The 14,004-nt window shown below is 41.4% G+C and overlaps 1 protein-coding gene across 1 annotated transcript in view; it reads left to right on the top strand.

The window, feature by feature from the left end:
* pappaa (pregnancy-associated plasma protein A, pappalysin 1a) overlaps positions 1-14,004 on the top strand; it is an 87,611-nt gene that overhangs the window by 46,394 nt on the left and 27,213 nt on the right. The window contains exons 11-14 of the mRNA XM_087177493.1: positions 6,933-7,043; positions 7,353-7,488; positions 7,709-7,922; positions 11,192-11,366. Of these exons, the coding sequence (XP_087033619.1) occupies positions 6,933-7,043; positions 7,353-7,488; positions 7,709-7,922; positions 11,192-11,366 (636 nt within the window). The remainder of the gene's footprint in view (positions 1-6,932; positions 7,044-7,352; positions 7,489-7,708; positions 7,923-11,191; positions 11,367-14,004) is intronic.

Genomic DNA, 14,004 nt, shown 5'->3' with positions numbered 1-14,004 from the left:
TGAAGTGCTTTTCTTTGCATTTGCATGTGTCCAAAGTTCAACAAACCAGGTTACAGCCTGACCTCACAAAGTCACACAACAGGACCTGAAATAAAAATGCTTTGCAGGTATCCACAGTTCCTGATGTACCAGCCCTTACACACATGACACTGGGTGGCAAAAAAAAAAAAAAAAAGAAAAAAAAGAATCAACATTTTAGATGTTATAGTGATTATGTTCACTGCTGAAGTAAACGACTGACTGAAGGCGAGAACCATGCCCAAAATACTGAGACTTAAAACAGTGGGGTTGGAATCATTTCGGGGGAATGGGAACATGGAAATTGGTGTAGACAAGAGGAGTTGTGGGGAAGTTGGTTGACAGAGATAAATTCCAACAGTCTTAACAACAGAAATGCTCTTACAAGCCAATCCACTGATGATATCTAGCAGTGATTTTTTTTTTTTTTTTTTCGCATTTTGCCACATGGTACATAGCATGTGAGACATTATGTTGTCATGATGGCGTCCTCGTGTCTGTCTGAGGGTAGACGTGATACGTTGTTATGATCTCCGCTCCACAACTCAACAATAATTAACAGGAAGCTTCTGTGTAATCATTTTTGAGCATCATGCTGAATACCAGTACCTATAGACGAAACTGCTGCAACACCTTAACATTCTGAGAGTGATTTGTCAAGACACTGTCACAGAAATATTTGCAAGTTAATTTGTTACTGTGACTAGTTTAATTATTGCGCTGCTAGGTGTGGATGAGAGGGCATGCCATTAAAGAGCACAATCTCTCTCTCTGTTGTTTCTTTGCGTTGTGCAGTGTGCAGTGCAAAGCAAAGAGAAATGAGTGTAGAGAGTCAGAAAAGGCCACAGTTGCACTAAGCTCTTCCTCAGGCTCCCTCGCCGTCCTCTGGTGTTTGGAGGATACAGGAAGGACCTTTGTGGGGCCTCCTAAATGTCTGAGGGCCTCAGTAGTCTTCTCGAGAACATATGGCCCATGTTTGTGTGCGTGTCAGTGAGGTTTATTGATTTGAATCCAAGATAGGACATTTTGAAAATCTGGAGGCTTCAACATCAGTAACCGAGCCAAGGTGGGTGTAACATATGTGTATGTTTGTATTTGAGTCTGTGTGTGTTTGAACGTGGATATGTGTTATGTGCAGGCATCCCTCTGAAAGAAGTGATCTAACGTCACGCTGGCACTAAATCTCTGTCACAGGGGGGAAAGGCTGTAGTTGAGGTACATTATGTTATTAGGGCCATTATTATTGTCATTACTCTGTCTTTGCTAGCAGTGGAGCTCACTGTTTCCCCCTTTCTAAGTTTATGTATTGTTTTATGCTCTTAATGAATGTTTTTACAGTACAGATATATTTTCAAGGTAATGACTCTGACAGTTGCACTCTCTCTTTCACTTCACCTTTATTTCCTTTGGTTTCCCCTGGCTCAAGACACTTAGCTCTCCTTTTATCTGAAGTGGTGATTTACAAACACCAGTTTGTGTCTACAGACCAGGGGTTGGCTGTTGTCTGCCAGTCTGACTAGCCAGCTGGTACAAATTAAGACCATGTGTGTAACTGTGTGTGTGTGTGTGTGTGTGTGTGTGTGTGTGTGTGTGTGTGTGTGTGTGTGTGTGTGTGTTTTTGAGTTAAGAAGTTGAACTCATATCTCCAGTGTTGCTGGGACTGTTTTCCAAGGAAGGCGAGAAGTTGTTTCTTTCCAAATAGACATCTCAACCTTTAACTTACGTACCTGGAATAGTACTAAGTAATAATGACTGCTACATTCTTGTTATGAATCAGAACAAGGGAACCATGTGTTTAGCATGAGTGGGGATAGGAGAGGCAATCAGAACTAAGCATTTTTGTTTTGTTGTTTTACTGAATTGTCCCCTTTGCACAACGGTAATGGTTTCCACTTAGAAGCAATTACAATATTACATTACCACATTCGATTTTCTCGTCACTTGTAACGATTTCAAAGTAGCTATTTGTACGTTTTGCTATTGCTACATAGCCAGTGTTAGCATTAATAGCTGTTTACTTACCAGTCTAGAAGAAACGTTGCGATTTCAGCATCAAACTTTACTCCTTTACTCGCCAAGAGCTGTCTTCAGCAGTAAAGAGGCAACACCAATGTTAACCCTTGTCTCTACCACATGTTTTCTTCCACTGAGGTTAGCATGCTAACCAGCTAGCCCCAGCCTGTCTTGTCACTTTCTGAAAGTGATGCACTGTAGCCTCGAATCTGCCCTGAAGACCTGGCACTTTTCAGAGGGCGTATTATAACCTCTTGTCTTGTAAACGCAACAATGACTGACACTCTTGATAAGCAACAGTCACCACAACCACATCCTGCTAAGAAAACGTACAAATAGCCCCTTTAATCGTCCATTTTTTAACCTCACAAAGGATCTGCCATATCCTTCCCTTACTTTTTCCAACTGAGGAACTAGATTCTTTTGACTGTCTTTTGTCAACAGTTCCTCCTATGAAATTGTAGTAGTAATCAAATGATTAATTTAAAGATCTTCGGTCAGGTAATATATTTTATAGGTACAACAGACTGAGAGTGGGCAAACAACAACAGGTCTTAGTTTAGATGCATATGTGCTGTTTTCTTTACTATATTTACATATTTTGTCTTTCCCTTTCCCGTAGGATCCATCCATTAAGTGTTAACCTCCTAGCATTGTTTATGACGCCTGTTTGGCCTCTCTGCAATGCAAGCACACTGGACAAAGTATCTATTAACAACAACATGCACACACATGCAAACTTTTGCGTCGTCTTTATTTTAGGAGTAAACCTTTGTGTGCACAGGACGTGTGGCTTTGAATACCACATCTAACAAAGATACGGTGAATAACATGCATGACATCAACTGCTTTCTCTTCCAAATGCTATTCGGTGAACATTCCTAATATTAGGGGCGGGCTGATTGATCAGGGCTTGCAGAATGTCTGTGATAAAGGAAATCGCATCTGTTTTTTATTTGGTCTCATTGGACTCAGATGATGTATTAGCAATAAAAGTTTATTTTTAAAATCATGCTTTTTCTGAGACAGATTATAAAATGAGGCCGAAAAAGGGCATGTCAAAGACATAGAGAGAAGTTGACTTCTTTGGTCAATAACAGGTACACTCTCTATAGTAGAATTAGTTAATGCTTGGATGTTTTGTGCAGATGTTAGTGGTACAGTGTTTGTGCTGCTGCCACTCTTGTTAAAGTGGTTGAAGTAGCCTTTGTATATTGACAATTGTAGCCATATGTTGTGAACTTGCACTTTGGTGTAAAATGATCAGGTTTTGTTACCTAACCTTTGATAAAGTGAGTGCTATAAATGGTTCTGGGCTCCCCGCCCTCTCTTCTCAGTGCATTAATCAATGCACGTGCCTTCTACCATCCTCAGGGACTAACTGTTGAGAATGCATTTACCAGTCCTTAAATAACACCTGATCATGGTACAAACCAGACACAAGAATCGTCATCCATGATCTCCTGTAGTCTGACATTTGTTTTCAACTGTAGGGGAGCTTGCCAGCTCTTAGTTTAAAGAACTTGCTGGATTTTTCACATTTCCTAGAAACACAAAAGCATTAAGATGAAATGTTCTATACTGATATTTCACATATATAATAGGCTACAAAATGTGTAATGATGATTTTTTTTGTTTGTTTTTGTCCAGTTTATCATTTTTATCATTCTGGTTATTATTTTTGTTTTTATGAAAGCCTTTAGGTTGCTGATTCTTAAATACACCTTCTCAAAGTTAAGCATTTTACAGTAATTTTTTTCACTTTGATATAACAGCAGCAAAGGAAAAGAAATCCTTTCAAAGGTTTGTTTGCCTGAACATGAATGAACTTGAATTAACCTGATTACAAAGGCTAAAACTGGGTTATGTGTATGTGTGTGCGTGCGTGTGTGTGCATGTGTGTGCGTGTGTGTGTGTGATGTGATCAAAGGCTGAACCTTAGATTGCACTCTGGCACTCTTGATGAAAGTGTCTTTGGAGTTTTCTAATGTGCAAAAGCAGACTAAGACACTGATGCATGTAAGAGCAGGAGCAATGTGGAAGTCATCATGGACATGGACATTTCATTTGAAAATGAAATACGTAACACATTTAAAAATGGACAACAGACTGTAACATTGTGCTTTAATAAAACAAACAAAAACAAACTCAAATCACAGGGAGAACGTCCTGGGTTTGAATCCAGAACTTGGCCAGTGTCTGTACAGGTTTTCTTCCAGAGACTCCTGTTTCCTCCCACATCCCAAAGACGTCCAGGTTAGGGTACCCAGCCACTCAACCAATATGTGGTGGGATAGTCTCAAGCCCTCTGGGACCGTGCTAAGGAAGGATGGATGGATGGATGGATGGATGGATGGATTTTTATTATCATCACCAGCCTTACCCCCTCTGTAAATGACTAAATCACATCAATGACAAATCTATTCAGTGTTTTGACTTTTGCTATCGCATGGTGAGGAAGTTGGAGGAAGTGTAATGAGCCATGGGAGACTTGTGAATTACCTCCTACTGGTGTGACACTTGATGGGGGGTGTTTGCTTGAGGGCAAGGGTTTTGGCAAGCCAAGCAGTGTTTGTCTCCAACAGTAGGCTGTTAGAAAAACACACCAGGAGATGAGAGGGAAGGAAAGGATGAGAGGTGGAGGGGTGTGGAGGAAGGTGTAGCTAGTGCCACCTGTGTTTACATGAATAAGTCATCAGTTTTCACATGGAAATGGTTTTGTCACCTGCTCTGCTAGTTAAGGGTTAGCAATGGAAACAGTTCCTTTTGACTTCAGTTCATTAGTAGACCTTCAGTGCCTTTAAAGCATATTAGTAATTAAGTCATACAGTCAGGGAGAGTTAGTCAGACTGGTGCGTGTGTTTTTTGTCAAGGCCAGACCAAAGCTGGGGTTGGGCTGGGAAGTAATGTTGGACTCTGGGAAGCTCTGCACTTGCCAGAGTAAAATAACCGTTGGTTTCAATTTAGTTTCTGTGTTTATTACATAAACATTTAGCAAATGACTGTTTTTTAGTGACTGGAAATCTCACAGATGGTTTTGTGCATTCACAAAAACCTGGAATGAAAAATGGAGATCTACACAACTGCACTCAAATGGAGTCCAAAGTCTCAGGTGTTTCTCACCTACATTTCTCATTTCTGCCACTTCAGCTCTGAGCAGAAAGGTCACGTCAACAGATCTAGGGGACAGATATATGGACAAATAGCTGGTCTGGCCAGTTTTCCACGGTGGCAGGATCTTACAGTAGCCTCTCTAGCAAAACTCTCATGTTACTGGTGTCTCATTTCACTAGCTCAGGGCAGCGGGCGAAACTCGTCGTCCTTGGGTATCTGCCCTCTCTCCTCTTTGTCTGTCTTTATCTATTGCTCAGTAATCTTTTACCATTTCACCTCTCCCACTTTTCATCCACTTTTAATCAAAATGCCCCGTCCGTCTTTAAATCTCATGCCGAACATCATCCCAGCATAGCTAATGAGGTGATAATGTGTGGGACCTTTGAATTTATGTCAGCACAGCCACAGCAATGTAGTACTTTTGAATTCAGTTGCATTCTTTTCACTTTTAAAGCTTTGCCCTGCCATTATCTCTGCTTCTGATAAGGAGTGGTAATGTGAGAAGTTTAGCAGCCAATCACCACTCCTGAGCTGTTTTTTCCTGAAGTATTTTCTACGTAGGTACACACAGGTGGCTTGCCATAGTAGTCAGCAAAAAATAGAACAGCCTCAACAGCCTCTGGGCATTCAAAGTTGAAAATAGTAGATTGGAGGCCAAGTCCCATTAAGGCGAAGTTCAGTTAAATTTCACTCTATGACAGTTTGGTTTGATAAGCATTTCTGACTGAATACAGTGTATCACTTTATTACTTCTAACATTACCTATATTATATCCTAGGTCTCAATTTATTTATTTCCCATATACAGGCTTCTTTTGAGGTACAGGGTTTCAGCTGATCCTTATTTCTACAATGCAAAAGTGTAATATAAATCTAAAGGGATTATTAGATCAACCTGTTTGTGTTTGTCTCTGTGTGGAAACTAACAACAGCAGTAGTTCATTAGACATTATTGAGTTTGCCCGTCACCAGACCAATCATAACCATCATTATAAGGTTAGTTGCCAATCCATGCAACAGGTGAGTATGGCTAGAATGCCGAGACAGCTTAGACAACATGCCAAGCAATAAGGGAGAACAGGCATACACCACAGTGAGTAATGACAGTAGTGAGTAGTGACGATACAGGTGCTTCATAAAATCATGAAAACTCTCTGAGGGCTTCTAGTGGACAGGTGCGGCATGACAGGGTTAAAGAAGTCAGCACAAAAACAGAGGTTAGTACAAGGAATAATCAGAGGGAAGGGGAGAGGGACACGGGGCGTGCGACACATGACAGGGTGCTGGGTTTGTTGACGAGACACAAACAAACAGTGCTTCACTGAACGCACGTCAGCTGCACGTCAGCCCAAACAGCTGACAAACAGCTGACAGTTGTGGAAAAAACAAGGGTCACCGCATTGTCAAAAGGTCAGACTGTAACCAAATTTAAGATTTTTCATAGATAAGTACAGTGTGTAAAATACCTACAAGTTAGCTACACAGCTTACGCTTATTTTAACAGAATTCTAGCATGTTGTCTTCTTTTTGTCAAACTTTAAGGTTTGTTGTGATGACAGACAATTTGGAAAAAGTCCAAGCTCCTCAGAGATGATAACTGACAACAGGAACAGCTGACACTCTCCAAAGTGTAATAACTTGTTAGCCAATAAATCACATATACCACATGTTTTGACTTTTTACATGTATAACATAGCAGAATCCATCTAAAAATGGAGAAAACAGACTTTATTTTGAAGGATGCCTCCAAATTAACAAATTTCCTTCTTTTCTCTTATGTTTCCCTAGACATGTCAGTCCAAGGTGTTCGATCTATCAGATGGAGTGTCCCAGTATGCATGGTTCCCCTGTCGTGAGGCCCATGAGTCAGCCTGGGGATATCCGAGCTATTGGCTCAAGGTAAGACTTACTTTATATCCATCAAATATGGCCCAGGTGACATCTAAAAAGGAAATGCACTCAGTTACCTGGTGGGGGAACAATAGTTCATGTCAAACTGCTGTACTGTCACCTCGTTTTGATGCAATTTGAGAGGGTGAAGGACCAAGGAGAGACCTTGTAAGTGTTTAGTTCTTTTCTGTCAAGCAGAAACACATCCAACTCCTGATAGCATTTGAATAAAAATGAGGGCCGCTTTGAGGAAAGGCTTTCACAGACATCTAGTTATTGAAGATTTTGTCCTTAACTTTACACTTTTCCTTCATTCAGGCCCACTTTTCTCATCCCATGGTGGCAGCGGCAGTGATTATACACCTGGCTGCTGATGGGACTGGCTACATTGACCAGACTCAGTGTAACATCACTGTTCAGCTAGTGGACACCAAGGAGGGCATCCATAGTCTCGGTGAGAACTTCCTTATCTTTATATTACAACCATCTTAATTCAGCTTTGGTGTCAGATTGCTAAATATGATACATATGAGTGGAAAACAAGCATCTACATGATGCAGAATGAAACCTTAACTACACCAACATGCGATTTACTCCTCTCTTTCATCCTTTCATTCTCTCCTTATTCACCTTTAAGGTGTGATTAACATTTTCCACTCTGGTTCCCTCCACAGGTGAGTGGCGTCTCAGCTGCCGCACCAACCCTCTGGTGATCCCAGTGAACCACGACCTGTCCGTGGCCTTCTACCACACCAAGGCCATCCTGGTCATGTTTGCCTCTCGCCTTGTGGCCATCTCGGGTGTAGGTCTGCGCTCCTTCCAGTCCTTTGACCCCATCACTATAAGCGGTTGCCAGAGCAATGAGATCTACAACCCCACAGGCCAGAGGTGAGCCCGAGAAACATGGAAATGGAGCACTGGTGCGCATGAGTGTTGCATATGTTAGACACACAGTACAGTCCAGAAGCATTCATATTGAAATCGTAAGATTATGTGCATTTACACAACCATGCTGTCACACACAGATACACAAACTAACACCAAGTATCCATATACGCACATACGTATGTTACATACTGTGCAAGTCAGTTTTATATATATATTTATACAGCCCCAGATTACACATGTGTCTCAGAGACAAAAAAGAAGAACAGAGGAGGGATCCCTACTCCAGGACAGACAGACATGCAGTGCTGTACATTCAGAGCAGACAAAAGGCAGACAAAATCTGTCCTCTCTACCACCTTGAAAGAGGACAGACTGCACATACACATGAGATGCAAGTCAAGGTTACCATTCACTCGAAAGGGCAAAGAGACAAGACACGTTAACAGCCGTCTTTCTATATGTGTATCTGAGCTGGAGGGAGAGAGAGTCTTGCGTAAATTAATGGCGCCAACAAGCTGTTTAATGTTAGACGTCTGACCGAAGTTATAGCTATAACAGTAAAACTTTCTAGGTAACAAATATAATTTAACTGGGAATTTATAATCAATTTGGACCTCTTGCTGCAGCCCACAAATTCCTAACCACGCTGCATCCAACACTAAATCTTGTTTACATTGTTTTGTATTGGCTGCAGTGCACGCTGCATAAAAATGTCCCTTTTCCTTGAAAAATCATGCCAGAATAGTTTTTTCTGCAATAGTTTATGCAATAGTCAATACTACACTGAGGTTATGCCATTTTCTCATGTCTATCCCGTTAATTAAATAAATGACCTCTCAATCAGGCATCAAAGGTGATAACTTTAAGCTGTTAGCAAGGCCAACAAAAGAATTAGCGCCTATTCAGCTATAAAACTCACAATTTTGAGTGTGCCGTACCTTTAACTTTAACTACTAAACACATGATGTCAAGTCCCTCCTCACAAGTATAGCTAAACCAGACCACACACACGCACAAGGAGTCACAATTTACCAATTTCCACACCACTGTCATGCATAAGACAATTCATACTGATGATGCTCCCACAGCCCTTTCAACAAGAATTGCACTAATAAACACCACAATACACAAAGAGTGGATGGTCGGGGGGTCTGTGTGGAGAGATAGAGCTGTTTGTGGCTTTTGTTGTGTGCCAGTGAGACATCCAAGAGCACCTAAATAGATTAAAACTATTGTGTATCTGCATCAGCCAGGAAATTGTTTGTTACCGCACACACACGCTCACACACACACACACACACGCTCACACGCACGCACACACACGCACACACACACACACAGAGTAATTGCTTTCCCTCAGAGTTCTCGCTGACTTTCCTTCCTTTCATATTCTTTCCACTTTATCTAATATCCAGAGGCTCTTGAAAACTACATGTTTATACGATGGCAATTCAACCAGACATGCCAACTTATCCTCAGCAGTTTTGACTTGAACACGCTACAAGCTGAATGTTGTAATAAAGTATTGCGATGAGTTTATTATTGGCGGGTCTGTCCACACATCAGGAGAAAATCCTGGCTCTCTGTGTCATTGATCTGTTTCTTTTCTTTAATCAACTCCGATTCATCATCTTCATTCTGTCGTCTATACCCTACTTTCAAAAAACTTCTTATCTCTCCTCTCCATTTTGCCTCACTCCATCCATATTCCCATCCCATCTCGACTCCCCGTCCTCTGAATCATATCTGTTATCCCGTGCTGTCTTCCCATCCTTTTCTTTCACACCCCTCGTCCTTTCCCTCAAACTGTTTGCCATCTCCTTCTTAATTCTCCCCTTTCTGTGCCTCCTGCTCCCGCTTTCCCTCTCTCATTCTCCTGGGCTGAGCAGCACATTTCCCGTAATACTTATGCCTCCACAAAACACCACATCCCCTTTTCCCTGACTTGTTAACAACTGGAGCTATTAACATGACTCAGTCTTATGTTCCATGCTTGTCTGCAAGCACATGCACATATATGAATTCCCTTTTGTCGAAGATTTTCACACCAGTGTTTTTTCTTCTCACTTTGATGTTTTTACTCAATTTTTACACTCATCAACTCTTACCACATCAAGAATTCTTGTTTTCTTTCTGGGATATTCACACTATTTTTTGTTCTGTTCTCTCTTTTCTATTCTATTCTTCTTTTTGTCGTACATACTATGCTATTGTGCTGTATACTGTACTTCTCATGCACAGTGTAGGAGGAAAGTTTTCCAGGTAGTTAATTGTAATTTATGTCAGAAATTCCAGAGTGACTAGCAGAAAACCACAAAGAGATTTTGTTCCAAGCCAAAGTGTCCACAGAGGAGGCTTCTAGGCTTCCCTAGTTTGTCCTTAAAAACCCTAGGCGTTAGGGACTGCTGCTCTTGTGCCTTAGCATCTTGTCAACATTTTAATTATGAGTTCATTTGGTTTTACTTCAACTTTCTTGTAACACCAGGTGTTAGACATAAGGGATAATATAGGTACATATGAGGTTTGCATCATTAATAATTTGATAGAAAAAGCATAGAAAGTCTGAACAGAAGCAAGAAAACAAATGGATGAAAAGAGCAAAATAGAGATTCCATTGGTGCAGGAGTGAGTTTAACAATGTTTCTCCAGACCTGTATTTTCTTACATCCCCTTTCTCTCTCTCTCTCTCTCTCTCTCTCTCTCTCCCTTTCTCTCTCTCTCTCTCTCTGTCGGCTTCATAAGGGAACCCTATACTGTAGAATGCGGACTGTTGTAAAAAGGTGCCTTGGGCATCCAAGCATTCCAAGAGCATGAAATGCCTTCTCCATCAGGCTACCAACGCAGAGCTGTGGCCAAACTCTGCCATTGTAGCCTGAACAGAAATATATCCTGTCGCTCTTAATTCTCAAACTACACTCTTCGTGCACACAGACACCCCTTTCATGCGCATAGCAAATATAGCAATCTTTTTTCCATGTGGTTTATTGATTTGATATATTAAACAGTCATTGATGGATGGATGTGGTTGACTCAATGCGTAGCTTTTCTGTTTGTGAACAAATGTGTGACTGCTTCCATGTTTGAGTGTCTGCAGTGTTATTTTATACACTAAATTTATGTTGGTTGTAACTTTAAATGTGGTTTTTAGTTTCTCTCTCTCTCTCTCTCCCTCCCTCTCTTGCTTTCTTTTACCCCCACCCCCCACCCCACCCTGCACATACACACACACACACACACACACACACACACACACACACACTCCCTCATAGTTGTGTACATTATTCGTGCGAAGCCATTGACTGCCAGGAACCCTTAATCCGCAATGCAGAGCTCAAGTGCAGTAGCCCTGGCCGCCACTTCTACAATGGGGACCGCTGCACCATCTCCTGCAACTCTGGCTACGTCCTGCAAATCCACCAGGATGATGACATCATCAAGAGCCAGGTAAGCACACTGCTCTACACACTTGTTTAAATGCATGCGGGCAGTTAAAGAGCTCAGTGCATAAAGAGGCACATGAATGCATAAATGTACACATGCAGACCCTTAAGTGCAAAAAGCATTTCTGCAGCATATGGGAGGATGCGTGCAAACATAAATTTGCGAATGCACACATTGGACATGCATTGATGCAAACTCAAGTACACAAATTGCCATATAGAGAGAGGTGCAAACGCGCTTTTCCTCTGCTCTCCTCTCTATCTCTGCATTTATTTTGTCACCTGCAAAAACTAGGCTTGGCACGGCAAGCCTCCTGGGAGAATGACATCATCAACATCCAGGTAGATACGTGCTGCACTGAGGAGCGGAGATGCCCCAGTCTCCTCCTCTTGCTACACATATACAAACACACACATGCACGCACACACACCACACATATTCAGCACAAGCACAGACATAATAGTGTTTAGTCTCTTGCTGAGCATGCCGCACCATCACCTCAAACAGTCACTTTGTATCGCTACTCCACCGGGACGATGACATCATCGCATAGTGTCTGCTCCCTCTCCCTCCCTCGCTCCATCCCTGCTCATTTCGCACACATTGAAGTCTCTGTTTAAGGGCAGAGATTTGCTGCCGCTCTCGCACAGCAGAACACATTAAATGCTTCCATGTTGATGCCAACACATAGACAGCAAAGTACAGACAATCTCCTGCATAAACAGGACGCAGATGCGGACAGATAGAGTATGCACACAGATGCATGCACACCACACCACAAGTAAACAAACAAACAGGGTAGTTGACACCGCATCGTAAACCTTTTGGATAGGGGCCAAGCTGCTGTAAAGGCCATATAAACACTTTATCCTTCTCCATGGCTCTGTAAAGCAGTCTGCAAGACAATCTATTAATGCTCCCTCAGAGAGACGGGAGGTTCAGAGAACAAGGTAAATTTTGTTTTTATGTGTATTTCAGTCTGGAAAAAAACATGCCTGTACTGCTGTATGTGTAGGTGTTTTTGTGGTGTGATGGTGTGCGCGAGTAATGGACAGAAAAGAAGGGGGCGGGGGGTGGTTTACAGAATAAATCTTTTAATTCTTTTTTTTTTGTGGTATTCATTCTTTCTCCCATCTTTCACACGGCTGCTGCTGGGATCTGTAACTCGTCATAACTGGAGAGTTTCCCTCCGTCCTTCACAAATATACAATATGTTTGCGTACATGCACGGAAGCACATTTACATGCACATCCATACATACTGTATCTACAATCACTATCAGAATAGTTCTCCAATGAGTCTGCACAGACTTCTAATTGCATTAGATTTTGATTGACAGTGCGCTATGTGGCTATTCATCAATGTCAGTTCATCTAGTGATAAATTATCCTTTTCAGAGAGGGAGAGGCAGGAAAGTACAGACAAAGTGGGGTGAAGGGGGGCAGGAGAGAACAGAAAAGGAAGTGGGGCTGTGCCAAAAAACATTTTCTTAGACTTTGAGCTGTCACTCATCATTTGTGGCAGACCTTCAAAGGTATTTAGAGGACCTGCTATTTATGAATAACTTTTTTGCATCTATTCACTCCACTAAACGACATCAGGTCAGTTTAGACTATGTCATTTTCTTTACCAGATGGCAAGATGTTTTTAGATGCGGCCTCTTTGACATCATATTTTTTGTTCTGTGACCTTTGCTCTGTGTGAAATGGCCCATGTCGCACTCATTTTTTAAATGCATTGGATCGTAGCATTTTGAATTGCAAAACATGACAACTCTCTTGGAATTATTTACTCCACGTTTTGGAATTGTAAGTTGTTTACAGATGTTATAATCAGTTCCTTGGTGGGATGATTAAAGTGATGAACTGCATCATTCAAACCTCACATTACATCTTCATTCAGAAGGAGCGACAGAAACCTAGCTGCCAAAATCTTCTTGCGACGTTCCAAAATCATGTTCAGTCCAGTCACGTAAAGTTGATAAGGACAAGTAAATCACTCTGCTCAGCTGACACGCCGCTGCTAAAAAAAGATTATGCTGTAAAATAGATGTGCAGACTGAATTATGTTTATAATTACCATAGCAGGAGTGCCTTCTATTACTCGCTTTTTGATCCATTCCAAGTCAAGTCTTTTATCCCCAAAGAATGAAATGATTCTCTGGAAAAAGATTCTACTTGCACATCCCTCCAAGGGCAGTGGAAGTCTCTCCCCAAAAGCCTTTGGAAGTTTCACTGCAAATAAACACATGGGCAACATTTCATATTTAGTATAAACTTCAGTTGTGTTGTTTATTGTTTTGTCGTTGTTTTGACATGTACGTTTCTTTATTCTGACAGGAGAAAGCAACATTTTGAAGCTGGTTTTGTTGTTAGCTATAGAATCCAGCATGAGACAGCACTGTATTGTTTCTTTGACAGCAACAGCAGCATAGCTGCAGGACAGACCTGAATAACTAGAACAATACAGATTTGAAAGAAACACTGGGAATACTCTTGAAAAAATGTAAGAATGGAAAAGTGCTTTATGAATCAAAGGGTCAGTAATAAATCGATCTGGCCAGATTCTTAGTCTACTGAGTCTACTCTAATCTCCTCCTCAAATAGAGTAATAGCTGAAAACCCACATCAACAAATAAAGT

This window comes from Seriola lalandi, unplaced genomic scaffold, assembly GCF_002814215.2.
Source record: "Seriola lalandi dorsalis isolate HSWRI2012SDOR001 ecotype SW California unplaced genomic scaffold, Sedor1 jcf7180002054606, whole genome shotgun sequence".
Classification (NCBI taxonomy): domain Eukaryota; kingdom Metazoa; phylum Chordata; class Actinopteri; order Carangiformes; family Carangidae; genus Seriola; species Seriola lalandi.
This window is presented reverse-complemented; position numbering and strand designations above follow the sequence as displayed.